We start from the raw sequence: 26,898 nt of genomic DNA, 5'->3' as shown, positions 1-26,898 counted from the left end.
CTGGAAAATGTTTTTCATTCACCAACCACACACTAAAAAATATTTTTTCAGAACATACTTTCTACTCACCAAAATATGAAAAAATAAGTTAGAAATCCACTTATTTTCATGGAAAATATTTTCCTTAGCACCAAACACACCCTAAATGCAATTTTTGTCCCCACTTATATCTTCTTAACATAATCATGTCCAAGTATAACAAATTATACTTTAATATGTAATGGATGACATATTCTTTAATGGGGCCCACTTAAAGTGGGCAACTTGCCCACTTGATTTTCTTCTTCATTGATGGCTATAAAATGCCATCATTTTGGCACAGATAGAATATACTGAAACTCACGGACAATACTCTTCATTTCTCTCTTTTCTCTTACTATATTTTCTTTCTTTAAGTTAATCTTATTTTCATAACATACTTAGCTTTTTCAACATTTTCCCCCCTCTTCTTTTCCTAAGTAGCTCTTTTTTAAGCATTTGGTACTGGAATTTAGTAGTCTGCACAAAAAATGGAGCACAACACACAAATCCAAATTCCAAGAGTCAAATTGGGTACCCAGGGCCTTGAGGTAATTACAAATATTTTAACTCTGATTTCAATTTCCATTTAGGTTTAGAATTTTTTTATACTAGTATTTTGGTAATTTATCTCCAATTACTGAATATTGAAGTGAGGGGACAAAGAAAAAAGTACTACTATTTTGTGACAATCAATTAATTTGTGTTGAATTTCTTTGCAGCAGTATCAGTTTTAGCTTTGTTGGCTACAATTTAAAGCTCAACCAACTTAATTGTAGATATATTTTTCATCTAACCTCAACAGGAGCCTTGTAGTCACGGTAAAGTTGTATATGTGAGACTGTGACATATAAGTCACGGGCCGGGCTGCCCTGCCCTGCCCTGTTTCCTGTTTTGAATTTAAAGCTGGAGTCTTGAAATTTGAGTGTAATCTTTCTGTGTAGCAATAGATGTTTAGGAGTTGAAAGAAGATTATGCTACTAAGATTTTAGCTAAAATTGATTGTACTGTCACACTTGAGTTTTATCTTTAGTCTTATCCTTCTGTAAATGCGTAGTATCTTTTACTTTGTTGTTACATGTTGCTTCATTCGTTGTGTTTATATCGCCACTTTGTTGCTGTTATTTTTTAAATTCTAGCCTATTTCTGTAATGCATCATTGTTCCGAGGTTCTTTCGGAAATAGTCTTTCTATCCAAAGGTAGGGATAAGGTGTGTGGACATCCTATCATCCCAGACTTCACTTGTAAGATTACATTGAGTATGTTGTTGTTGTTGTTGTTTTATCCTTATGTAAAAATGATGAATTCACTGTTTTCAGTAATTTCCTTGTATGAGTTAAGGGATTTGAACATGTATTTCTCATGTGTTAAGGGATTCAAAATTTTATATATGCTCAAAATTTTTTGAGCATATATAAAATTCTAACAAGGGGAATCCCCTTCTTTGCATATGGCTCCGCCTTTGCGCCTACGGTTATAGACTTAATAGTTATTTTGTGCAAGTCCAATTATCTCACTGTTATTTTCCTTGGTTATCCCTTATCACTCTCCAACAATTCACTTAATTGAGAGACTACAACCCATTGATCAGATGATGAACACTTTTGGACACCCTTAGTTCTGCTCTTGAAAATAAGGGCTTTAGGTTCGAGAGATATGGGACCTTTGAAAAACATTTATGCTAAAAGAAAAGGCAAAGTTTTATTTCTATGCTAGAAGCTTTTAAATCATTAGTTAATCTTTTGCCAGGTCTCGAAACTCGGCTTTGGTTGTGGAGGACTTTCTGGCTATTATAATGCTCCTCTGTCACATGAAGCTGGGTGTGCAATCTTAAAGGAGGCATTCAGCAAAGGCATCACCTTCTTTGACACAGCAAACGTATACGGGCATGAGGGTTACAATGAGATAATGGTGGGAAAGGTATGCTTAATTGATCAGTATTCAATATTTTTGTGTCGATCAATTCATCGCCTTTTGTTGAAGATTTAGAACCATATAATCACTCAGTGTTACTGAGCCATCCTGTACCTTTTTTAAAACTGTCATATAACTAATGATTTTGTTTTCTTTAAATGGTCATTTTGGGATAACCAGGTATTGAAGCAGCTCCCTCGTGAGCAAGTCCAACTGGCGACCAAATTTGGGTGTACATTTCCCGAGAACTTCCAGTGTCAAGTCAAAGGCACTCCACAATATGTGCGGCAATGCTGTGAAGAAAGTCTCAAGCGGCTTGATGTGGACTATATTGATTTATATTATCAGCACAGGACAGACACATCTGTGCCTATAGAGGAAACTGTAAGTATCAAATTTCATCCATGTTGTTGCCTATGATGATAAATATGTTGTACAGAAACTTGATTTTCTTGAATCAATTTCATGAGACAAAAGATGGGGGAACTCAAGAAGCTAGTGGAGGAGGGAAAGATTAGGTACATCGGCTTATCTGAAGCCAGTGTTGACACAATTAAGAGGGCGCATACTGTTCATCCCATCACTTGTGTGCAAATGGAGTATTCTCTTTGGACTCGTGAGATAGAAGAGGATGTAATTCCTCTTTGTAGGTATGCTCATATCTGATGAATGTTGTCACTCAAAGATTAAGTTCACTTTAATGACCTACATAGTTGCATTTGAAACCACAATTTTTTTTACTAAAGGACACTATTATTATATAGTATTTGAACAGGTTAGTCATTAAGCTATCTGTAGATAGCAGAAAGAACTTCAAGAATTGTCTAATGTTTTTTTCTGCCTCCTTAATACAGAGAATTGGGCATCGGGATTGTTGCATACAGCCCCCTTGGCCAGGGGTTCTTTGGTGGGAAGGCAATCACAGAAAGCTTGCCTGCGGAAAGTCTTGTGGTAAGTAATTGAAGTAGTTCCTAGTATATGTCAGGTATCACACAGTTCCTCTCAGAATTATTTCCTATGGATGAAATAATCATCACTCTTTCCCTTGTTTGATATAACTATAGAACGTAGTGTATAACACATCTGCAAGGGTTTGAAGAGATGACTCTAAGAGATTGCATGCCTAATGCTGTTGTGTCGCATTGTCTTCATTCTAGCTAACTTAGTCCAGGATGACTTAGTTCTCTGTACAGTTCTAGGAAATGAAGAAGCAATTACTCCTCAATCACAAACTAGCTAGTCGGGTCAGCTATATAAATCTTCTGTGCTCATTCTTCTTTATTCAGACTTATTTCATTTTCAATACTAACTAATTTGTTTCTTGAGAGAAAGTATGGGTCCTCTTTATACCATACATATGGAGGTATCTCGATAGACTTTCCTCAGTTTGACGTGATTATTTCTAATTTTAGTTAATTTTGTACGATCTCACATAACATTATCTTAACATCTGCATTTCAACGATATATGTTGCCATGTTGGACCTTAAAAGCCTAAGCATTTACTATCATATAACAATGTTGGTCTCATAACTATTTTATATGACTTGTTTTTCGCTATGTTAGGCATCTTCATATCGCATAGTACTTCCCTAGAACTCCTTCATTCTACCATCTATTGTAGTTTTGTGTGTTAAATATTCGTCTGTAATGTCATTCTTTGGGAAGATTATGTCTAGGTATCTGAATTGATTGCGTGTAGACACTGAAATCTCGCTAATCTCACTTCACTTTCTCTGTATGTAGAATTTATGTTATGTGTGTAAACATGAATCGAAATACTGGGAACTCAGTTTTTAAAAAAAAAATTCTCAAAATGTATGTTTTTTGTTAGGGTTATCATCCAAGATTTTCTGGAGAAAATTTTGAGAAGAACAAAGTTCTTTACACAGGATTTGCTAACTTAGCAGCAAAGCATGGTTGTACACCTCCTCAACTAGCTTTAGCGTGGCTTCTGCATCAGGGAGATGACGTGGTTCCGATACCTGGTAGGATATATATACCTTTTCCATTCACAAAAGTTTATGCAAATCAAATTACAATTATATTTCTTGTTAATTGAATTCCTCTCCTCGAGATGTTGTTATACTACTAGTTAGATTCTTGGTCATCGGACCAATTTTCTGCTTATGGTGTTCATTTATTGACTGCAATATGTCATTTAACCTTGGAGCTGTTCTAAAAAGGCGAGGTATTTCTAATCATATTTCCAATGTGTGTAGGAACAACAAAGATTAAGAACCTAAATGCCAATATTCAATCCCTAGCAGTGAAACTTACACCAGAAGAAGTGAAAGAAGTCGCGGATGTCATCCCCGTTAGTGAAGTCTGTGGAGAAAGAGAGCACGAAACGATGTTTAAGTACGAGTATCGGGTAGCTAATACACCATTAAAGCAGTAACATCACGTTGGTGAGAAATCATAATGGAACTAATCACCATTTCTTAGCTTCTTTATTAACTTAATCGCCTATTCTGTTTTTTGAATAAGTGGAGCTCATCTATTATTGCCCATGTATTGTTATCCCTTCTCCATGTATATATTATTGTCTATGTATTGTTATACCTTGTTGATGTATATATTGTCTTTTTTTTTGTTTACCCATGCATCCAGCGTTCGGTAGTCCGACTAATCTGGATTCGCGCTGCTTAGAGCCCCACTCGGGGAACCACTCCCTACTAAAAAAAAATCATACTCGAGACCTCTGGTTAAGGGAGGAGTAATCTTATCCACTACACCATATTCTTTGGTAGTGTGTGTGTATATATATATATTTATTTTATTTTTATTTTGATATGACACGAAGTTTACAAAAGTAAAAGAAGACATTTAAATCTTATGGTCTTAAATTAAAGATATGCCAAATTTATCAAAATATCCTTTAATTTTGTGTTCTTAAACATGTCCCGTGAAGAGTTGAAATTAAAAAATTGTTAAAAAGTGAAACATACATTTTTTTTTAAACAGACGACAGCAAAAACATATCCAGTATAGTTCCACAAAATGAGGTCTGAGAAGTAAGAAGGGTGGAGTGTACAATTGGCTATTACAACTCTTTTCTTTTTATCCCTTTTTAAAAGTACCTTTTTTATTCTCTGACTCAAATTTACATTTTTAAAATTAGAGATGGAGGGTACTTAACAAATGAACAATCCTCTCTCGTCAAAGAATGGAAACTAGAATTTTTCTGAAGATATATTAATTTTTATTATTTCTCACCTCACTCCATTAGGAAGATCAATAGTGTGCTCATTTAAATTTAAACGGAAAGATCAATAGCCACTTAAATTGCTGTGATAGTATAAATAAGTTACTCTTTATATCTATTTTTATTTATCCAGTATTGACTTAACATATTTATTAATGAATAATATATAGAATGACAATATTATCATATTATTATTTGAATATAATAAATTCAATATTTTAGAAAATGCATAGAGAAATGACTATAGTTAATAATAAAAATTATCTCTTATTTTTTAAATTGAAAAATATTAAATAATATCTCTATTTTTAATAGAGGACTAATAAAATAAATTAATAAATTATTTTTTAATTTTTAGACAATTAGGATAGTATAACGTGCTTTAATTAATGTGAAGAAGATTAACGAGTATGAAATAAAGTGCAATCAATCGGTAAAGGAATGGTCTCCATAAGGACTTTCAATAACTGGACGAGAATTGCAAATCTTTCGTTGATGGTTGAGTTTCATCCTCATCGTGTTCGGAGACGTTGGTTGATTCTCGAAATTGAAAAAAAAAATAGGGTCCAGACCCACAAATGAATAGGAAGCGAGTCTAGTGTCTGATTTGTTATTTTTGGAGTTAGATGGCTTTGCTGACATGATACCAATCTTGATTGTCTTGACTTCGAAACTTCTATGAATAAAATTATTCTTACCAATGTCACGTTCTTGAGATAGCATTCAATGTTATGAGCCTCAAGTATATCGTTTGACTTGTAAGTTGTTTTCTTGTCTTTTTATCAACAAACCATTTGTGTATATATAGGATTTGTAATTTGTGTGATATGAAATTGATTTTCGTGTATAAATCATGTTCAATTTAATTTTGAATTAGATTATGTAAAAAGTTTTGGGGCAAATCTTTTTTTCTTTTTCTTATTAATTTAAGAAACATGTCATGTCCATCGATTCAATATATCAATCAATTTTCTAGCTAGTCAATCATTCCCAGTAAAGAAAAATAGTGTTATAGATAATCTTGATCTAGGTTTTAATATTAGGGTTGAACCAACTTGTAATTTTTGAGCCAATCTTCTTTTTATATACCTGGATCATACAAATAGGAAAACAAGATTCAAAATAGCTTTGATTATTCTTGTATATGCTTGATAATCTAGAATAGTCATGAATTTTTAACATGAATTGAGATATACAATTAAAACTTTCTATAATAATATTTCACTATAAAAATCATGTTTTCTGTTGAACTAATCTTTCATGATACGTTATACTTATAGATATGCTCTATATAATAATATTTCGCAATCGGATTCAAAAGATATCGAGACAAATGATATTGTTATAAAAAAATTCGACTTTATAAATATCATATCCATAGAGAGATGGCCCATTAGTCATTAATTTTCTAATTGTGTGCTATCCGTCTCTTGATGATTTTTCGATTATTAAAAAAGGAATGCCGCTCATAATTACTCTTTAAAGATGATGGTAATTGTTTTGGTGTTAGCTAGAGGTCTCCTCGCCGAACTATTCGGCGAGTCGCCAAAAAAGTACTTTAGATCACCTAAAATAAAGTTTGTGGAGGTTTTCATGTCAATTCAACGAGCTAAGTCGGGATCTCGCCGAATTATTCGGCGAGTCGCCAAATTGGCTAGTGAGCTCGCCTAATTGTCCTGTCTGGACATGATTAAGTAAAACATCATAACTTTCCACTCCAAACTCGAAATGAGGTAAACTTGGTGGCGTTGGAAAGAGGACATGAACTTTAATTTGATAGGTCATGGGCCACATAATTCTTAATATTTTGAGAGATATGATTATTTGAAATTGATCCTTATATGAACTCATACTAAAATTTAACTGATTGAAAAGTTATAAACTCAACTTAGTGTTAGGGGTCTCTTATGACCCTAGACCACATCCGATATACTTCATACACTTGGTAAAGGACCTTAACACACATGATCAAGTAGGACATCACCCGGTCCAAGCTTGTATACTTACGACAAATGGTTCGGACTCTTAGAGTAGAACTTGTGGGTGTTACAAGTAAACTGAAAAGTTATTGACCTTGAGTCTACCCTCGTTCTTCAAATAAAGTCAGGCGCAACAAAGAGAAGATTCGAAAGATTTTTATAGGCAATATTCAAATGTAAGAGTGTAGTGCTTCTCGTGAGTGTGAAAACTTTTGGGTGATTTTCTTAGCCAGCCAAAACCCTTTTTTTTTTGTAGATATATGAAAGTATTTATAGCCGAGCCTTTGGGTAGAATTAAAGAACAAAAGAACTGTTTGAAATTTGAAATGCATCTTTAAGGTCAGTCCCAAAATGTGATGGAGGAGAGATCAACAAAATCGTTCTTTTAATTTATGTCAACAAAATATAATGTTTTTTGACTCTTTATAAAGGAACTTGAATCTGAAGAAGAGAGAGGAAAGACTTTGTTGAATAGGATAAAAGCAAATAGAAAGAACTAGTTCTTTTGTTTCATATTTGCACTAATTTTTGTCAACAAAACACAAAAGTTGTTTTTCATTTTTCATAAAGAAATTTGAATTTGAAGGAGAGAGAGAAGACTTTGTTGAAAATGGTGATATCATTTTAACTTAGAATGAAAACAAACTAAAAATTTGTCTAAGAGAGGAAAAGAGTAAAGTGCAATTGTTGAATAAAGAGTTTTGAACCCTAATATTTTCTCCAAGACAAATTGAAGTAGTTAGGCAAAAATTGGACCAAGTTATTTTGGGCTCATCTGGTAGGCTGATTTGGCCGAATTAATTAGTCTTCTCCCTTTTCTTAAATTAATGCTTTTGAGCTTCTAATTTAATAATTAGTGTAATATATATTATATAATAACAACCAAAAATTATGAAAAGAGTTAAAGTATGTATGAGTAATTTAACAAGTACGAAACATGAAATAAAGTAACGACAATTGATTTTAAGAAAGATGGTAGTAAAGTAATAATAGTATTGTTGATAATACATTATTAATTTTGAAGAATAGTGAAAATGATAATAATAATAATAATAACTAAATTGTTTTAGAGTAATAGTAACAATAATAGATAATAAATAGTCATATAGTGATAATGAAAAATAATAGTAAAATGTAAAGTATTCGACTTATTGGTTATTTTGAAGCTCAAGGAGATAAATTAGAAAAAATGAGAGACAAAATTGAGTATCAATATCTCACATCAGACTCTTATGGGATGATCAGTCTCTTTATATGAAAAATTCTAATCTATGACTTTTTTTTACCATTATACTATGGGTGGCAATTGGGTGGATTGTGTCAAGTTTGAACGGGTCATAATGGGTTAAGACAACAATTGAGTCAAGACCCAATCCAATCCAAATTAGTTTGGATCAAAATGGTTTAGGTAATGAGTTATATAACGGGTCAAGACCCAACCCAACCCAATTTTTACTAAGCTTAATTATTTTATTTGTTCTTTTAAATTATTTTAGTACCTAATAAAATTATTTTTCCCCCTTATTATGGCTATATATCAAATTGAAAAAAAAGTTTTTAAAAAATATTTTAACAAGATTGCTCATGAGTCAATTCAGGTTATATATCAACCCAATTTTTTATGGGTTGAAATGAGTTGGGTTGAAATGGATTGAACTAATAAATGAGCGGGTCAATAACCAACTCAAACGTAAACGAATTGGATTGAGTTGGACGGGTTGAGTTTGATTTTGCCACCCCTAATTATAGCTTCAAATTAAGTGTTTATAAGCACTTTTCAAATTAGTCAAACACTCCATAAATGCTTAAAATTATTTCGGCTTATAAAAGCACTTAAAATAAGCCAATTCACACTGCTCTAGATGAGAAAAAAAAGCTGCTCTAGATAATTTTTAATTCTTAAGCTAACTTTTAATATCTTAACATTAGACTTAAAATTCATTTCTTTATTATTTTTGCCTAAAATAACTTGAAAATTTTGACCTTTTTTGCAGGTCAAATATCTAAACAAAATTCCTTTTTCACAATGAAACAAACATTTTTACAAATGGATATTCTCTAATTCTTAAGTTTTCATTTTATATTTAATAATATAGCATGTTCTTAATGTTATAAAAATGTATACCAATTTTATTGTTTGACCCTTATACATTGCTAAAAATCCTCCTTTTATATTTTCAAAATTCACGTGGACACACAAAATAATAAAATGAACATGGTCCTTCAAGATAGCTCAGTTGATTTGAAGGGTGGTCATTCACTCAGATGATTCGGAATCGATTCCCTTCTGAGACTAGCATATTGCATATGGCTTGTCTAATACGATTTATATCTCTTATATAATTTACATACTATTATACAGGTGGAGGATTTATAAAAATTTTAGCGACTGCGAGTTATCTTCGATTTTAAAAAAAAAAAGAAAAAAAGAACACGTAACTCAAAAATTAAAGTCTCAGTGCATCGATAATCGGGTATATCTATAGAAGTCTTTTTTTCCCTCTCTCTTTAATACTACCCATTAAGAAACGTAAGAAAACAACTTTTCGATGAGAACATATAGAAATAAGAAAACAACTTTCGATGAGAACATATAGTAATAAATTTTTTATACCATTAATATAAGTTACGAGTTACGACAACTGTTTAGTTTAAATCTGTGATTCAGACTAATAATTGAATTTATTTATGTGATTTGCAGGTCATGCAGATTATAATAATAAAAATTATTAATATTAAATTACTTGTTAAATGTGATTAAAGTAACAAGTGAAAGCAATGAACAATAAAATAATTAACGAGTAAATATTCTTTCCACTTTAAAATAAGTGTTGTCTTAGTTTTTTTTAGAAATAAATAATTTTATTAAGAGGTGTGCCCAAATTAAAGTTGCATTTTAAAAAAAACGAAAGGAGTAAAGCTAGAAATAGGTGAAAAAATTATCAAAGAGAAGAATAATTTTGAAAAAAAAAAAACTAACTAGTATTATGTGTACATTTTTATTTGTCGACTTTGCACGCAATTGCACGCAAGTAATTTTAAAAATTCATTAAAAAACTAGAAATTTATTTATCTTTGAACCAGAAGGAGCAGATGTTTAGCACTATTGAGAAAATGGTTATTTCTTAATATAAGAATATAATTAAAAATAATTATTAAATATTATCTTGACTTTCTAAAGCAATAATGGTATAATATGTATATTTTACTATACTTTAAGAGGGAGTATATGAGTGCTCAAGCAGGCAGCACGTCAACATGCTTACTTAAGCAGCTTGTGGGTATTTATGTAGTTTTTTGATAGTTCTTTCGTTTTAATTTATTTGTTTTACTTTTCAGTTTTTTTATATAGTTAAAAATTGCGTAAAAATATTGTAAATTGTGATAACTGATAACTTAAAATATTTTTAAAACATTTAAAAAATTCGATTGATTCTTGAAATTAATCTATCGATGTTACATAAAATAAGACAAAAGAAGTAACATATATTATTTAATCTGAAAACTATGTAAAAAGTATTGTAATTCTCAATAATTAACAACATTTGATTGACTTTTGAAATTATGTCTGTGCTACATGCATTGGGACAAAGAAAGTAATATATATATATATTATTATTTGCATAAATAATACTATAAATCACAATAATTAACAATTAAGAATATTTAAAAGATATATAAAAAGTTTGATTGATTTCGAAATCAGTGCCACATAAATAGGAATAGATGAGTATAGTTTAAAATGACGTAAAAGTAATATAGATTACAATAATTAAAAAAAATAAAAATTTAAAAACATATAAAAAAATTAGGTTGATTCTCAAAAATTTATTCAGTGCCTCATAAATTAGAATAAGGAGAGTAATACATAAAAAGTAGTATAAATCAGAATGATTAAAAACTTAAATTATCTAAAAATCATGTTAAAACTTAATGAATGTTATAAAATAAACTAACCTAGCAAATTAAGAAAAAGAGAGTATGAGAAATTGAGTGAGGGGAGATTGAATATTATTTTGTATCTATTTTGTATTGTATCGAATGACTTTTATAGCAAAAAAAAATAAGTACAACTTGCCTACAAGTTGTCTACAAATTGTCAAGTGGATTCATTCAATGTCTACCAATTGCCAAGTGAATCCTACTTAAATGAACATCCACTTGCTTTTTAACAATAAACTCTTTAAATTCTGTCTATATTATATAAATTGAGAAAAACAATAGATATTGGGCATGGGCCCACCTGTGTCTAGTATTAGTTAGTACTATATAGAAGTGTGAAAGAAGCAGATCTTCCCATTCTAAATAATAATGAGAGTATTTCAACTAGACGTGCTCCTTTGACTGAATTTGAGAGAAAGCGCGTGAGATAGTTGGTCTACACATGTGTTTGTTGGTATAACATTGAAATTCAAGGACAATTTTGTCATACAAATGAAGCATTTATAAAAACGTGTCCCATTCTAAAGGCTTAACAGCCCACCATGACCACAATTATAGTTCATCTATTCTCATGTGTATAACCATAAAGCTCCATTTCTAATAAATAATAAAATATAAAATTATTTTCAGTGCTACGCGTTGTGTTAGCTTCCTACTTATTAATTTATTTATCTGATTTTAGTATATTATATATTTAAAATTTATTAGTGTCATATAAATTGACATAGAGAAACTAAAATATTTTATTTTAAAAACAACATAAAAATATTATAAATTATAATAATTAATAACTTAAAATATTTAAAAGACATATAAAATTTGATTGACTTTCGAAATTTTATCAATGCCAAATATATTAAGACAAAATGAGTAACATATATTATCTAAAATTACGTAAAAAGTAATGTAAATCACAATAATTTAACAAAAAATATTTACAAATCATAAAAGAAAATTTAATAAACTCTCAAAATTTAATTTACGTAAACTGAAATAAAATGAGCAATATATATTTGCACGGCCTCCAATGTCTATGTTAGAATCTCTTTACTTTAGTGGTGTATTTATTTTTTTTATATTTCAGTTATCATAAAAGCCACTGCTATAGTAGTTAATATGTCCATCCCCCGTGTAGCTTCTTCTCATCAAGCATTTGGTGTTTGAAAATGGAGCAAAACTCCCAAATCCAAATTCCAAAAGTAAAATTGGGTACACAAGGGCTTGAGGTAATACAATTTTTTTAGCTATGATTTCAATTTCAGTTTTTTTTTCTTTTTTCTTTTTTTAACTTTTTAAGTTTTGCATTCTGGTAAATTATTCACAATTACAGACCACACCACTGGAACTGTAAAAAATAATATTTAATTTCTGGTGGATCTTTTTGTTTGTTTGGTTCAGAATCCATTTTAGCTTTCTGGGTTATCATCTAAACAGCTTCGTTGTATACATATTATCTTGAAACTTTTGTATTAACCACTTTTTTTCTAAAAAAAGAAAAGTAAAGAGAAATTTTAATGTTAACTATTTGTTTTTGATTGTAAATGGTATTAGAGTTTGACAATTTTTATTTGAAAAAAGAGAGAAAGGATTATGCTACCAAGATTGTAGCTAAACTTCGAATGGACATCAATATCAATGAAAGTATAAGTCTTAGTAGCTCAGTTGATTGCCTTATTTCCCCTACCCCCAATTTTTTTAATTTTTTTTTGAAAAGGGACATCAATATGAATTTATCTTTACTTTTATATCTTTGTGCCCCACAATACACCATATTTTTCTGTAAACCACACTTGTGGGACTATATTGGGTATGTTGTTGTTTTGGATGGCTGTGTTGGCCTGAATCTCGGCCTCTCATACGATGAACTCGGAGTTATCAACGGTTGGACTTGCTGAGATTAGTGTTGGCCTTTGGATGAGATGTGATGGTTTTACTGAATCAGTGTCCAATGTTGCTGATCCTTGCCTATTATTTTTTTGCTTTAAATATGACGAATCACGACTCGCTTGAGTGTTTCATGGTTCAGTCATAATACTGTTTATCAAAAGCTAACTTGAGGTGAGGTTAAGCCCTGGCTAAGTGCAGCCAGTGGCAGATCTATGTATGGTGAAGGGGATTCAATTGAATTCTCTTTGACTGAAAATTGTGTGCAATAAGTAAAAGAAATTATACATCTATAACTTGTGTGAATGAGTGAATCCCCTTTATATATGTCAAAAAAAATAAAAAATAGTATGATGTTCTTTAATCTCCTTATTAGACTTTTTGGCTTCACCAGAGGGACTGCAGGTAGAGCTTTAGGACAGGCACTACATACTTGATTTTTGATATGTTTTACTTGAGCGGATATTCTATCGGAAACAGCCTCTCTATCTTCTCAAGGTAGAGGTACAACTGCATACACACCAGGCTTCCCAGACCCCACTTGTGGAATAACACTTGCTATGTTGTTCTTGTGTAATGTTGCTTGTGTTTATACCTATCCAGAAACTTGGCTTTTCTTTTTAGCTTTTTGCATTTAACAAAACTGAGTCACAAAGCTTATAGTTACTCTTGGTACATGCAATTATCCCACTTTTCATTCTCCTTGAGTATCTTATCATTCCAGTAATTCATTGAACTGAGAGATTAATGCATTTTGACTATTGGAAGAAAAAGGTTATTCAATCCAGATAATTCTGAAATTGTTGCGAGCGGTGATAGAATTTTTGCTAAAAGAAAAGACAACAGATTACTTCTATGCTATAACAGAAGCTTTAAATAATTAGATCAATCTTTTCTTGTTGCCAGGTCTCGAAACTAGGCTTTGGTTGTTTAGGACTTTCTGGAATATTAAATACTCCTCTGTCACATGAAGCCGGTTGCTCAATCTTAAAGCAAGCATTCAATAAAGGTATCACCTTCTTTGACACATCCGATTTATATGGGCATGAAGGCGACAATGAGATAATGGTTGGAAAGGTATGTTCCATTGATGAAGAAAAGAAGGATAAAATGTTCTGTTTGAAGATTTTTGATCAATAAAATTACTCAAAGTGTTGCTGAGACATGTTTTTCATTCTTTAAACTTATCCCATTTTCTCTTTGTTAACGATCATTTGCAATAACCAGGCACTGAAGCAGCTTCCTCGTGAGCAAGTCCAACTGGCAACCAAATTTGGGTTGATAATTTCTGAGGACTTCCAATTTCATGTGAAAGGCTCTCCAGAATATGTACGGAAATGCTGCATAGAAAGTCTGAAGCGGCTTGATGTAGACTACATCGATCTATATTATCCTCACAGAATAGACACAACTGTGCCTATAGAGGAAACTGTAAGTATCCGATCTTTATTCATTGTTCTTACCTATTGTGATGTATGTGGTTTAAGTGAAACTTGATTTTCTTGAATCAATTTAATGATTGAAGATGGCGGAACTCAAGAAATTAGTCGAGGAGGGAAAGATTAGGTACATTGGCTTATCGGAAGCCAGTGTGGACACAATTAAGAGGGCACATGCTGTTCATCCCATCACTGCTGTACAATTGGAGTATTCTCTTTGGACCCGTGAGATTGAAGAGGATGTAATTCCGCTTTGTAGGTTTGTTCGAAATTAATAACTTCTCTTCCTCTCTAATATTAAGACACATCTATGATTAACATTTTTGCATAATATGAAACCATAACTTTTTTCTTCTTAATTTCTCTATTTTTCCTCTGTAGTTTTGATTTCGTTAATGATTTAAGATTCGATAGGTAACAGAACAGAACTCCTTAATCTTTCTTAATATTTTCCTTGCCTTCTTTATACAGGGAACTGGGCATTGGGATTGTTGCATATAGCCCCCTTGGCCACGGGTTCTTTGGTGGGAAGGCAGTCACAGAAAGCTTGCCTACGGGAAGTATGATGGTAAGTAATTGCTAGAAAAAGCATTTGAAGATCATAGTCAGTACTGGTATCAGCTATGTTGCTTGGACTCTCCAAAAATGCAGCTGCACCCGTGTCGGATCCTCGAAAAATGCACTACCTTTAGACATGCACAGAGACATTTTTGAAGTGTCCAAGTAACATAGGGTATCAGTGAGGTAGTTAGTACATGTCATATATCATGGTTACTACCATCTAGTTATAAAGTATTCATCATTCATGGTGCTTGAAAACGAGACCTTGATAAAAAAATTGATTACGTGTTGGGGAGTTCGATAGAGATGAATGAAAAGACGTGGAGTTAGGTTTGTTAGTTCAATCTCTTTTTTACTTCAGGGCACGCACCCAAGGTTTAATGAACAGAATTTGGAGAAGAACAAAGTTCTATACTCACGATTTGCTAACTTAGCGGCAAAGCATGGTTGCACACCTCCTCAACTAGCTTTATCATGGCTTATGCATCAGGGAGACGATGTAATTCCAATACCTGGTACGTTACGATGCCTTCTTCATTACAAATGCTTATACATATCAAGTTACATTTTCTACTGCAATACTTTCATGTGTTCTAAGAGTACGCGTATTCAAGACTAGTTGTCCTCCCCTTCCATCCATGTGGCGAATAATCTAGTGGTGTCTTCTTTAACCTTTTATATGAATTGGAATACTCTGCTGCTGTATTGCAGGGACAACAAAGATCAAGAACCTCAATGACAATGTCCAATCTTTCGGAGTGAAACTTACACCGGACGATTTGAAGGAAATTACTGACTCAATTCCTATTAGTGAAGTCTGTGGAGAAAGAGACCATGAAGTTGTATCCAAGTACGATTATCGCTTCGCTAATACACCATTAAAGAACTAAATCACCAATTCTGTGTTTCAATTACTGAGCTGATCATCCTTTGATTGTGTACCCCTTGTCAATTTAACTTGGTTTTCAAGCCATCCTTTGCCAGGATATGGATTTTCCTAAGTTAAGCTTCCACAAGCAAATTAATGCTATAATGTCATGGAACTTCTCCTTTGTATCATTTAATCAATAGTTTTGTTGTTGTTTCCCACTAGTATTATTAAATATTATTCTACCATTATCTTATTTCTTACTTTCGTTTTTTTACATTCGTTATCTTTATTATTTTCGTTGTTAATAACTTTCTTCGTTTTTCGTTAATATCATGTACCTAGTAAATTTTAAGTACGAATATCTAAAAGAAAAAGAGATATTTAAATAATGTCAATCAATTATAATCATAATTTCACAAATAAAGGCTATTGATGTTTGCCTTTTTTGCATGCATACTCTTCTAATTTAGCATACTTTTGTTCATAACACTTAAATGAGATCTAAACGTCAAATGCTAGTATATATATATATATATAAACACCCACTATAGCGGTCATGAAACTTTTAGACAAATATTATTACTATAGAGATATTTGACTGTACTAGCTAAAATTTCTTGAAAAACAGAGAAAAAAGATTTTTCTTTCATTTCATTTTGTTTTTTTTGTTTTATATTTTTATTATTTTTTTGATAATTTTTTAATTTTAATTTTTTACATGAGATATTTATAATTATAAGATTACAAGACATTTTGATATATTTTACTTGCGTTCATTAAGACCACAGGATTCAAATTTTAATTTACTTGCCTAAGTCAAAATGAGACGAAAGGAAAGCAACTATTTGAAGTTTTGTGAACATTTAAACGAGTAGAGACGGAGGGAATTATTGGAGCGTATTCCAAAAATTAAAAGTACCGCCTGCCACGCTGGCGATCCTTGTACCTTTATTTCAACCAATCAGGATACACCATACGTTACTATATATATCCAACTCCACCTCCTCCATTTCCCCGTGTCACATTTTGCATCCACTTTTCTTTTCTCTGTCTGTGCAGCTTCGAATCTAGGGTTAGGGTTTTAGGCAAGAGAAAAGAAAATGAGTTCAGGTGCTGGAGCAGGCAAAGGCGGCGCCGGAAGAGGCAAACCGAAGGCATCGAAATCGGTTTCCCGATCTTCAAAAGCTGGTCTTCAGTTTCCCGTCGGAAGGATCGCCCGTTTCCTTAAGGCAGGAAAGTACGCGGAACGTGTCGGTGCTGGTGCTCCTGTGTATCTCTCTGCTGTCCTTGAGTATCTCGCTGCTGAGGTATTTTTTGAGTTTTTTTGCCGATTTGTTTTGCTAATTTCTGTCGATGATGTTCAAATCTTTCTGCATGTTAGGGAAATCGTGTTTATCCTAGTTTATTAGTGAAATTTGAACAATTAATTGATAGATTTCATATTTAAACTGTTCATTTCTCCCAAAAGAGCTGAATTAATGAAATTGTTTCAGTTTATTCAATGTTTCTATATAAAATTAAGTGGTTCTACACGAATTGTTGCACATGTTTTTGAAATGTTTTTCAAATATCGTTAATGTCAATGGAATTCTAAGTTTGTAATATTTGTGTCGATATAGGTGTTGGAGTTGGCTGGGAATGCTGCAAGGGACAACAAGAAGAATCGAATTGTGCCTAGGCACATTCAGTTGGCTGTGAGGAATGATGAGGAGCTGAGCAAGCTGTTGGGTCATGTTACCATTGCTAATGGAGGTGTTCTGCCCAACATTCATCAGAATCTGTTGCCTAAGAAGGCTGGCTCAGGAAAGGGTGACATTGGATCTGCATCTCAGGAGTTTTAGATGTAAATGGGGGTTTGTGTTTTGGGGAAGGATTAGGACAAAAGTTATGTAATATAAAAATACCCTTTTGTATTCTGTTATTCAATGGTATGAAATGAAAAAAGTTCTATGGCCACCTGCAGTTTTGGTTATAAATGTTAAGGTTCTTTCTTATTGCAATTCATTGATTTTCTTCTTTATGGATACCAACTCTTTTGTTTAGATTAATTGATCTTTTGCTGTGTGGTCTTTAGTTGACTGTTAATGATCATGTTGCAATAGTATTTTCATGGCAAATGGTATTAGATTGTGCTGTGTCCTCTTCTGCTAAAGAAGCGTAACACAATTCATTGTTGTACTCTGCAATCTTACCTGTATTTCTTGAATAGGTTTGTTTAAGCAGAAAACTTTGATCACCAATTGAATGATGTCTCTGGTATTCCTTTCATCCTTTCAAGGACACTGATATGGAGAAGACTTCAATCTACAAGAATATGCATCAAACGAAACTAATATTACTATCTTACATACATGGTTTTGGTCATCTGTGACCAAGTAAGAAAGTTACAAACAAACAAACTACTGGATAAACATTTCTGTAGTTTCCTTTCTTTCACCATGTATCACTGGAGACCTCTTTGTTTTCCCTTTCCTTTTGACAAATATAATTGCAATTGGAATAAATCATTTAATAAGTAGCTGAGGGAAGATTAAACTTGTATTTCCATTCAATCTCAAGATACTACATACAAAAAGAAAATATTAAAGCATAGGAGACGCTTTTCAATCTTTTGTCACGACAATCTCAAGATACTATATTCAACTGAAATACAACAGAATGAGGAGCTTGTTCCACCTTTTTCATGACATGTTCAAGCTACAACGATGACAATATGGGATAGGCAATTAGCAAAAGTAGGTAACATAGGTAAGTCTTCCTCTATGCACATGGCAATAACAGTACATTCAATGAACGTTGGGAGCAGGGGGAAAACCCCAGGCTTCACTATTTTGATTTCAAGCAGTCGACAGGTGGATGGATTGGTTGTTTACCAACAGCTTTCACTTCCTGAAATCTCAATAATACATAGCAGTTAATAAAGCACTTCACTGGTAAGTCACATGACAAATAAAAGTAGCATAGATGTAGCAAGCAGAGCGTGCAGTACCATCCCTGTGCACAGTCTACATGTAACATACAACAAAAATCACTTTCTTCTGAAACGGGCTGCCTCGTTAAGCAAAAAGATGAGTTTCATTCTCCTACCAACTATATCTGAATGTCAAAGAACGTCTAGATAACTAATCTGATGTCTATACCAAAGATTAGTTATCTATACCAAAAGGGTGAAACTTCAAGTGGTATATTTAGTCCACCATACATACCAAAAGAAAAAGAAAGATTTATACGAAGTCAAAGGTAGTATGGTACTCATATGATCCACATTCAACATATTATGTTGCCAAAGTTGGCATAGCAAGTTGATTTAGAGGTAGAAAATGGCAGTACAGTACTCTCAGTTGCTTTCTCCTTATTCAATCAATTCTTGCTAATGTCATTTACTGCTAAAGTGAAAGATGGTGAAGCCTTGATTAGCCAAAACAAGATATGAAGATAGTATATCAGGACTTAACTCTTAGCGATGATTCCTCCTTTTCCCTATTAAGTTTCACTTTGAAAGGGATTAGCAATGAAAGCTCCAGATCAAACAATGACCCTGGCAAAGACATTGTATCAAGGTTTTCATTACAGTGAAAAATATGAAACAAGAAAAGAAATGTCAATCGATAGAAACCAAAGCCTTGCAAGGCTAGTTACTTTAATTTCATGTAGTTTCTCATATCTACAAAATCTCCTAGCTATATGATTTAAAGATGTCCTCCACATATGCATGACATTGTTCTATTGAAATAGCAAACAGAATTTAATAGCACTTGAGGAAAGAACAGCACTCTTACAAGATTTTTGTAACTCGATTATCTTGATCTGAGGTTTTCAGCTTTTTGTTTTCCATTGCATCCTCACACTCTTCTGTTAAAAAAAGGAGAAACCAGGCTTTCAACGTATATTTCCGCCTCATAATCACGATCAAAGTTAATAACCTCTGAATATCTTATCGATTCATCCTTCGGATTGTATATCATGCTAATACATCCAAGCACAACCAAAATTTCACCCTTTTTTGACATAAAAAAGAGCGGATGAGATAGACTATCAATCTTCACTTCATTACCAGGACATTTGATGGCAAAACATTATTGTCCAAGATTCTTTAACCCCGTACTTCTCCATCACCCAAACATCTATATGAGTTCCCTCATAATCGCAAAAGATAGAAAGATCACTTGCCAACACTGTCAACCACGAAACGAAACCTCCTCCTTGATAGGAACGCTGCTCCACTGTCTTTCTCCATTTCTCGTCAGCCAAATCAAAAGAATAGACGTTACCGCCATTATACACATTTAGACCAGGAGCAGCAGTATCCCAACGCAATTTCCCAGTCAAAAAAATGCCAGAACCATTTAATAGTATCTCACTCGGACAATCATCAACACTTCTCCAAGAATCATCTTTTAGACATATATGTGTCTCATCTTGATCAGAAATGTAACAATTAGTAAAAACACCCACTACTTTATAATCGTCATGAAATTCATCATATCCAAAACTATATCTTGGCCAGCGAACAGACTTCATTAAAATAGATCTAGGATAAGGCAATTTCCTGTACTTTCTAATTGATGGGTTCCCTATAAACAAGTCATTCTCCCCAGCAGCAAAACAAATCAACCCATTGACGGAACCTGAAATCCAGTCAGGCCAAGGAAATTTCTCGTACAAATAATTGTATTTCATGGGACAATCCAAATCGAATGACTCAGTAACATTCTGATAAAACAAAGACCTAAGAGTACAAGATTTAAGAGGTAACGCAGGATGAGGCATATACAAAAGCATATGGTGGGTGTATTCCTTGTTATTAAAGGATAAACTGAGATAGGTCTTGATAAATTGAGGGCTAGATATTACACCAAGCCAGTATTTTGAAACACACCTGAATTGCAAGAGGATTTCACAGGAAGCCTGGACAAGATTTCAGTGATGAGTTCTGGTGGAAGAGTAGGAATTGACAAGGTTGAATCTTGCATTAAAGTTGATGGAAATGGTGAACGTTTACTGGGTTCTTGAAAAAATTGGATCTTGCTCCTTTTTGGATCATCTCTTTCAGATTCCATTTTTGGGTTCTTGAGAAATTTTAGTTCTTGAAAGTTTGGTATTAGCAAGTTTGAAGTGTAATTCTGAGAACAGTACTCGTTAGTCGTTACCTTTCTTTTTATCGACAACTAATAGGCCAAATTAGTCCCTCAAGTCTAACCATTGGATTAAAGTGGCCCTTTAAATATCATGTAGAGCGATAATAGTCCCTCAAGTATTTAAAAGCGTTGCACTTTTAGGGAATAGAGCTCATGTTTTGCACTGAATTTTGTGAATGGTCGAAAAATATAACAACTGAAGCTTCACCGGACAATCCTGAGGTATGTAAAAGGAGTAATTCCACTGAATTTTCAAAACTATGGAGATTCAAAGATTTTCTTTACCGGAATAACAGTGACGGAAAAGACATGTTTGTGTTCTTAAACCCAATAACTCCGGCAGCTAAAGTAAGAAAAATTCATTCGGAGTCGAAAAAGATAATCTCCGGCGAAGTTAAAGTCATCGGAAAAGTAACAAAGAAAAAAGGTGTAAAAAATAATGAAAGTGTGGTCTTTTAATAGGTGGAGTGGGTGTGCTTAGGTGGAGATCTATATAACATAATAATATATATATGAGATGCCATATTTCATTTGGAGAGGTAGAAGTGAATCAGTAGTAAGACGGAATAGAAGTGAATTAATAGTAAGACGGGAAGAAAATTTTTGAGCCAGAATATAATTTAAGGATATCTTTAGTCTATTTCAAATAGTTGAAGCGTAGTCTTGACCCTTTTCCGTTCTTTATTTAGTGGTGTATGAATATTTATTTGTATTTTATGTAATTGTGTTTTTAATTTAGGGGGAAAAGCAATATTAGTTCTTAAGTTATTGCTTAATTCCGCTTTTGGTCCTTATATTATTCGACTTAGCGTGATTGACCTTCAATTAAATCAACTATGCAATTTTAGTCCTTGAAGGTTACTAAAGCTAACAAAAAAAAAAAAAAACATAACAATCTTTGTTAAAAAAAATACTGGAAAACCTTCAATCTCACAAATATTATTAACCTGCAAACCATCGAGGATGGCGGCGGTACCGCTTTATTGGCACAAAAATGGCATGTATAGCTCGATCCCCTATTGTCAAGATATTCCCAAGCTCTTTTTGTTGAGGGATCCATGCTAAAGAGCATAGTTAATTAACTCTTGAACTCTATAGTAAAAAACCAGCAAAAATAGATGCTGAAAGTTTCAATGGCAAGGGACAGGGATATTGATATAACCTTATGAGAACTACACAGTAAAAGCTAATTATTAAGATAGGAGAGTTTAAGGATATATAAGCCCCGCATCAGTTTTCCATTTGACTGATGTAGGATTCATGTCTCATTCCTTACAATACTGGATACCTCTTTCTTTCCTCTTTCCTTTTGACAAATATAATAACAATTAGAATAAATCATATAGATATAAGTAGCTCAGGGAAGATTCAACTTGTATTTCCATTCAATCTCAATATACTACATACAAAAAGAAAATATTAAAGCATCGAGGACGCTTTTCAATCTTTTGTCACGACAATCTCAAAATACTACATTCAACAGAAATACAACGGACTGAGGAGCTTATTCAACCTTTTTCATGACATGTTCAAGCTAATGATGACAAAATGCGATATGCAATGAGCAAAAGTAGGTAACGTAGGTAAGTCTTCCTTTATGCATATGACAATAACAGTACATTCAATTCAATGAACGTTAGGAACAGAGTATCATAGGTAAGTCTTCCTCTTTGTCCACAAGGTTGCTTAATTCCAAGCGTGGGGTCTGAAAATGGTAGGATGTACGCAAATCTTACCCATTAATTTTCTAACTATGTTGCTGCTGTAATAGAGGATTAGTTAAAGCAGTGGCTCGAGCCTGGTGTAAGGCACTATCATAAATGTAAGTAGCAAATCAATCTCAATCTAATATCATCTACATACATTCAAGGGGAGCTGGAGAAGCTTGTTAAATGTTTTATCACAACCTTCAAGCCCCAAATTAGTCATACAATAAGCAATTAGCAAACGGAAATAAGATCATCATAAACATATGTCATGCTCTCTGGACATGGAAATAACATTAGCACATCATAATGAGCATTGTGAACAGTCTTTTATCTTTTACAAAAAGAGAGAGTCTACTATTTTTCCTTTTAGAAAATCTAAAATTCAATAAATAAAATAAATAAATAAATAAATAAACACGAAATTGGAAATGGAAGAAACACCATGCTTCATCATTTCAATCTGTGGTATCAGTATTCGGATGTATTAGTTGTTCAGAACATCAGCTTTCACCTCCTGAAAGATCAATGAGACACAGAAGTTAACAAAAACCACCTCGCTGATACTAATGACAGGTGAAAACAGTGCACGTTTACTTGTTCCAAAAAAGAAGAGAAGATTTAGAAAGCAGCATAAGCAGATTATCCCACACACATGATACGACTAACATGTAGCGAAAATTACTTCATTAGTGCTCCTTTCACAGGCGGACCACATGGAAGGGAGAGTGTCACTGACCCCGTTGACTTTTATATAAACCTTGAGAAACGACTATATATTTCATTAGGCACCTTGAAAACAAAAGCTGGGCGTTCAGCTAAAACCGGGAAAAATTGATATAAAAAAGCCAAGGCTCCTGCTAGGATTTTGGTGACCACAAAATATTACAAATCTAAGCAGCATTGGTAAGACCAATATGTAGTAAAGACCAGCATAGATAACCTTTGCTTTATACACATAAAAATAAAATTAATATATTGACATGAGCATAAATAAGGGGAATGCCATGCTCCATTATCAAGAAGCATGCAGTAAGCAGTAGATGGATTAATCGTTCTTAATAACAGTGTTTACTTCCTGAAAGTTCAACATAGAAATGAAAAACACCCTACTTATCTATCATGATTCGTGACTAGTAAAAGTGGGGTATATGGTAAGGTTCAACACATATGACTATCTTCAAGCACGGGTCATACACAAACACCAATTAAAACGAGAGTTACTTCCTTGTTATCGCAAAAAAAGGTACAGACACTTTTCCCAGCTCTGTTTTAAGATAAAATATAAAAGAACTTGGTAAGTGAATTGGATTCAGACCTCCTCTTAAATCAGAATTTATTTCTCTCCTTGATTCCCTTAATATCTCTAGTCCCACTTCACTCTTATAATCAATGCAGGTAGATTTTGTCATCTCAATCTGACATTTTCTATCACTTGTTCTTTGTTTTATTATTATTCTTCCAACAATTTTCTCTTTTTTTTGGGAACAAACTAAAAAGAAAGAGTGCCACATAAACTGAAACAATGGAATTACAATTTGCCGCTCCATTTAAAAGCAAGATAATGAATTGTATAGTATGACTAATTATTTTTCAAAAAAACAAAGATGACAAGAGTTTGCACCCCCTATTACAATTACCATTTAAAAAAAAAGAGGAGTTTGCACCTCTATCTACCTTAAATAAATACGGCCCTCTTTTTCCCCCGATAAAGTAAATTGTTTTATTGAAAAGTTTGGTATAACAAAGCCTGTATACAAGAAGTATACAAAAAAGTTGAAAACCTACAAAAAAGATATGAAACTCTATGAAAGATGCCCAATCTTCTATACATAAGGGGACCTCATTGGTGCACCTATAAGGGATAAGACACTACTCAATTGTCCAAAATTCACTTCTACCCTTCAGAAGCTCTCCTATTTCTTTTTCTCCAACGATCCACATTACAAGCCACCTGTCTTCTCTTCCATCTACGCAATTCCAACTGAATCTTAGTTCATCCAAATATCTCTTTCTTGTATATTCCACTCTCCTTTAAGTGACAAGAAAAACCACCAAAAGTAGATTCTAAATCAGACATTAACTCTTATTACATGGTACGTAGTTCGTTATTAAGTTTCACTTTAAAGAGGAATAGCAATGAAGGCCCTAGATTCCCGGCAAAGGCTATGCCTAGTGTTATTGACGCATTCACGTTGCATTATTTTCATGTCCCCGGCGCTCCTTATCTTACTCTATCTAAAGGGACATTACATTCCCTTAAAACACCAAAAACTACAATCAAATAACTGTCACAAAAAAGAAGTTATTTCATGAAAATATGCAAAAAGGGAAAGAACAAATAAGATCTCCAAGCAGATGTTCTGTGAGGATGTTCCTAAAATATGCAACGTCTTTCTCCATATTTGACAAAGAAACAGAAAAATGTATAGCGTGGAACTCTTACAAGTCATTAGCTACAGCATTGTCATTCATCTGAGCTTCTGCATCCTTCATTCTTGTTCTAAGCTTTGTTCATTCCGAAAAGGGGGGCACAAACTAGGCTTTCAATGTAGATGTTCACCGCAGTACAGAAACCAAACTTGGTAACCTTTGGATATCGGATAGGTTCATCCTCTGGATTGTGTACCATTAAAGTCGATCCAGGCACAAGCAATATATCACCTTTATTTGACATGCAAAGTCTTTGAGAAATAAAAGGAGACCAGTGATAAGTAGGATATTTGATGGTATACGTTTTTGTCCAAGACTCTTTAACCCCATACTCTCTCATAACCCACACATCAGCGTGACTTTCTATATAGTTACAAAATACAGAAAGATCACTTCCCAACACTTCAAGCTTCACAAAAAAATTTCCTTCTACATAGAGGGGCTGCTCCAACTTTCCCCATTTCTCATCAGTCAAATCAATAGAAACGATGTTTCTGTCCTTATGAAAACCAACATTAAGCTCCCCAGCCAAATGAAGCTTCCCGTTTAAAAACATACATGGTCTAATCAATTGCACCCCATCCGGAATACCATCTTTACTTCTCCAAGAATTGCTCTTTAGACTATATATTTTAACCTCAAGATGATGGAAAGTGCAACGTCTTTCCATACAAAGCACACCTACAACCTTATAATCATCACTAGACTCATCATATCCAAAACCATATATGACACTAGTAGCTCTATCGATATGGGAACCACCACTTACTTTAAGTCTAGAATCAGGCAATTTCTTATACAATCTAAGTGATGGATTCCATAAAACCAAGTCATTCTCCTCAATGTCAAGACAAATCAATCCATTAACCGAACCCACAACGCAAACATTTAGTTGCGGGTTTTTCATGGGATAATTCAAGTCTAATGGCTCAATCACAGAATCATTACGTAATGAGCTAAGAGAACAGTCCTTAAGAATGTATTGGACGTCATGAGAAGTGAAAAAATTTCTAACCTCTGTCAACACAAGCCTGTGGTGTGTGTAATCTTTGTTTTTAGCAGATACACTAACATGGGTTTTGACAAATTGAGGACTACGTATTAAAGCAAGCCATGATTTCGAAACACACCTGAACTTCAAGAGGGATTTAACAGAAACCCTTGAGAGGATTTCAATGATGAGTTCTGTTGGCAGGGTAGGCATTGTAAAGATTGAATCTTGCATTGAATTTGATGATAATTTAGCAAAATAATTTGTGGGTTTGCTCTGTTTTGTGAGTTGAAGCTGAAGGGAGGCAAAAAAAATTGAGAGTTTTAATGTTGCAAGGAGAGACGCCTGCGCATTGCAAAACCCACAAAGTTGTCTTATAATTGATCTTGAGAATCCTTCTACTGGAGTGTTTCTAATATTGTTCGAAGGAGTAATTTCTCAAAAGGCTATATTTACCCAAGGGTAATCCCATAAGGCCTATAATTTGGACAAATAAAGTTATCTGATCTTAGTACAATTTTGTATATGTTTGGTTTAGTTTATTGGTTTTTAACTTATAACCACACTAAAATAGTCAAAATCAATAAGATATTCATTATCGATTAATCAATTTTGATTTTGATTTTCAATTTTACCTATAAAAAAATGTTCTTCTATATTTTTCTTGTTTTTCTTGTTTTCATTTATCTATATTATTATAAAAACACGAATATAAATATTGATTGACATAAATATTCATTGAAAATTGATTTACTTATTTGCTTTTTCAAGTTAAAATTTTCCCCATCTAAAAAATTATTAATGGGTATAAATA

At 33.0% G+C, this 26,898-nt stretch overlaps 5 protein-coding genes across 6 annotated transcripts; 3 read left to right on the top strand and 2 right to left on the bottom strand.

Annotated features, from left to right (window-relative positions):
- The first annotated feature begins 384 nt into the window (after nucleotides 1-384).
- LOC129883049 (perakine reductase-like) lies at nucleotides 385-4,494 on the top strand. Its single transcript, XM_055957595.1, has 7 exons — nucleotides 385-569; nucleotides 1,769-1,939; nucleotides 2,114-2,317; nucleotides 2,411-2,583; nucleotides 2,788-2,884; nucleotides 3,767-3,920; nucleotides 4,155-4,494. Exons 1-7 carry the CDS (start codon nucleotides 510-512, stop codon nucleotides 4,331-4,333), a joined length of 1,038 nt encoding a protein of 345 aa, XP_055813570.1. The 5' UTR covers nucleotides 385-509; the 3' UTR covers nucleotides 4,334-4,494.
- A 7,643-nt stretch (nucleotides 4,495-12,137) lies between these two features.
- Nucleotides 12,138-16,069, top strand: LOC129883048 (perakine reductase-like). The gene is made up of 7 exons (XM_055957594.1): nucleotides 12,138-12,287; nucleotides 13,852-14,022; nucleotides 14,173-14,376; nucleotides 14,471-14,643; nucleotides 14,856-14,952; nucleotides 15,307-15,460; nucleotides 15,657-16,069. Exons 1-7 carry the CDS (start codon nucleotides 12,228-12,230, stop codon nucleotides 15,833-15,835), a joined length of 1,038 nt encoding a protein of 345 aa, XP_055813569.1. The 5' UTR covers nucleotides 12,138-12,227; the 3' UTR covers nucleotides 15,836-16,069.
- A 756-nt stretch (nucleotides 16,070-16,825) lies between these two features.
- On the top strand, nucleotides 16,826-17,778 carry LOC129883047 (probable histone H2AXb). Its single transcript, XM_055957593.1, has 2 exons — nucleotides 16,826-17,123; nucleotides 17,436-17,778. The coding sequence occupies exons 1-2, from the start codon at nucleotides 16,917-16,919 to the stop codon at nucleotides 17,655-17,657; spliced, it is 429 nt and encodes a 142-aa protein (XP_055813568.1). The 5' UTR covers nucleotides 16,826-16,916; the 3' UTR covers nucleotides 17,658-17,778.
- A 554-nt stretch (nucleotides 17,779-18,332) lies between these two features.
- On the bottom strand, nucleotides 18,333-21,246 carry LOC129883045 (F-box protein CPR1-like). Of its 2 annotated transcripts, XR_008765869.1 has the most exons (3): nucleotides 19,596-21,246; nucleotides 19,272-19,354; nucleotides 18,333-18,705 (listed from the first exon to the last, which is right to left on the bottom strand). XR_008765869.1 is itself a non-coding variant. In XM_055957592.1 (2 exons), exon 1 carries the CDS (start codon nucleotides 20,596-20,598, stop codon nucleotides 19,867-19,869), a length of 732 nt encoding a protein of 243 aa, XP_055813567.1. In that variant the 5' UTR covers nucleotides 20,599-21,246; the 3' UTR covers nucleotides 18,333-18,705; nucleotides 19,596-19,866. The 2 variants fall into 2 exon arrangements, 1 of the variants encoding a protein (XP_055813567.1); XM_055957592.1 differs by lacking the exon at nucleotides 19,272-19,354.
- Nucleotides 21,247-22,719: 1,473 nt separating this feature from the next.
- Nucleotides 22,720-26,491, bottom strand: LOC129881835 (F-box/kelch-repeat protein At3g23880-like). Its single transcript, XM_055955942.1, has 2 exons — nucleotides 25,107-26,491; nucleotides 22,720-23,177 (listed from the first exon to the last, which is right to left on the bottom strand). The coding sequence occupies exon 1, from the start codon at nucleotides 26,316-26,318 to the stop codon at nucleotides 25,164-25,166; it is 1,155 nt and encodes a 384-aa protein (XP_055811917.1). The 5' UTR covers nucleotides 26,319-26,491; the 3' UTR covers nucleotides 22,720-23,177; nucleotides 25,107-25,163.
- Between the last annotated feature and the right edge of the window lie 407 nt (nucleotides 26,492-26,898).

The sequence above is a fragment of the Solanum dulcamara genome, chromosome 3 (assembly GCF_947179165.1).
Source record: "Solanum dulcamara chromosome 3, daSolDulc1.2, whole genome shotgun sequence".
NCBI lineage: Eukaryota > Viridiplantae > Streptophyta > Magnoliopsida > Solanales > Solanaceae > Solanum > Solanum dulcamara.
This window is presented reverse-complemented; position numbering and strand designations above follow the sequence as displayed.

Bases quoted from the DNA above. Each gene is read 5' to 3' on its own strand.
- LOC129883049 (XM_055957595.1), top strand. From the start codon at position 510: ATGGAGCACAACACACAAATCCAAATTCCAAGAGTCAAATTGGGTACC. The intron at 570-1,768 runs GTAATTACAAAT...ATCTTTTGCCAG, and splicing joins TGGGTACCCAGGGCCTTGAG to GTCTCGAAACTCGGCTTTGG. The intron at 2,318-2,410 runs GTAAGTATCAAA...ATGAGACAAAAG, and splicing joins CTGTGCCTATAGAGGAAACT to ATGGGGGAACTCAAGAAGCT.
- LOC129883048 (XM_055957594.1), top strand. From the start codon at position 12,228: ATGGAGCAAAACTCCCAAATCCAAATTCCAAAAGTAAAATTGGGTACA. The intron at 14,377-14,470 runs GTAAGTATCCGA...TAATGATTGAAG, and splicing joins CTGTGCCTATAGAGGAAACT to ATGGCGGAACTCAAGAAATT. The intron at 15,461-15,656 runs GTACGTTACGAT...GCTGTATTGCAG, and splicing joins CGATGTAATTCCAATACCTG to GGACAACAAAGATCAAGAAC.
- LOC129883047 (XM_055957593.1), top strand. From the start codon at position 16,917: ATGAGTTCAGGTGCTGGAGCAGGCAAAGGCGGCGCCGGAAGAGGCAAA. The intron at 17,124-17,435 runs GTATTTTTTGAG...GTGTCGATATAG, and splicing joins TTGAGTATCTCGCTGCTGAG to GTGTTGGAGTTGGCTGGGAA.
- LOC129883045 (XM_055957592.1), bottom strand. From the start codon at position 20,598: ATGCTTTTGTATATGCCTCATCCTGCGTTACCTCTTAAATCTTGTACT.
- LOC129881835 (XM_055955942.1), bottom strand. From the start codon at position 26,318: ATGCAAGATTCAATCTTTACAATGCCTACCCTGCCAACAGAACTCATC.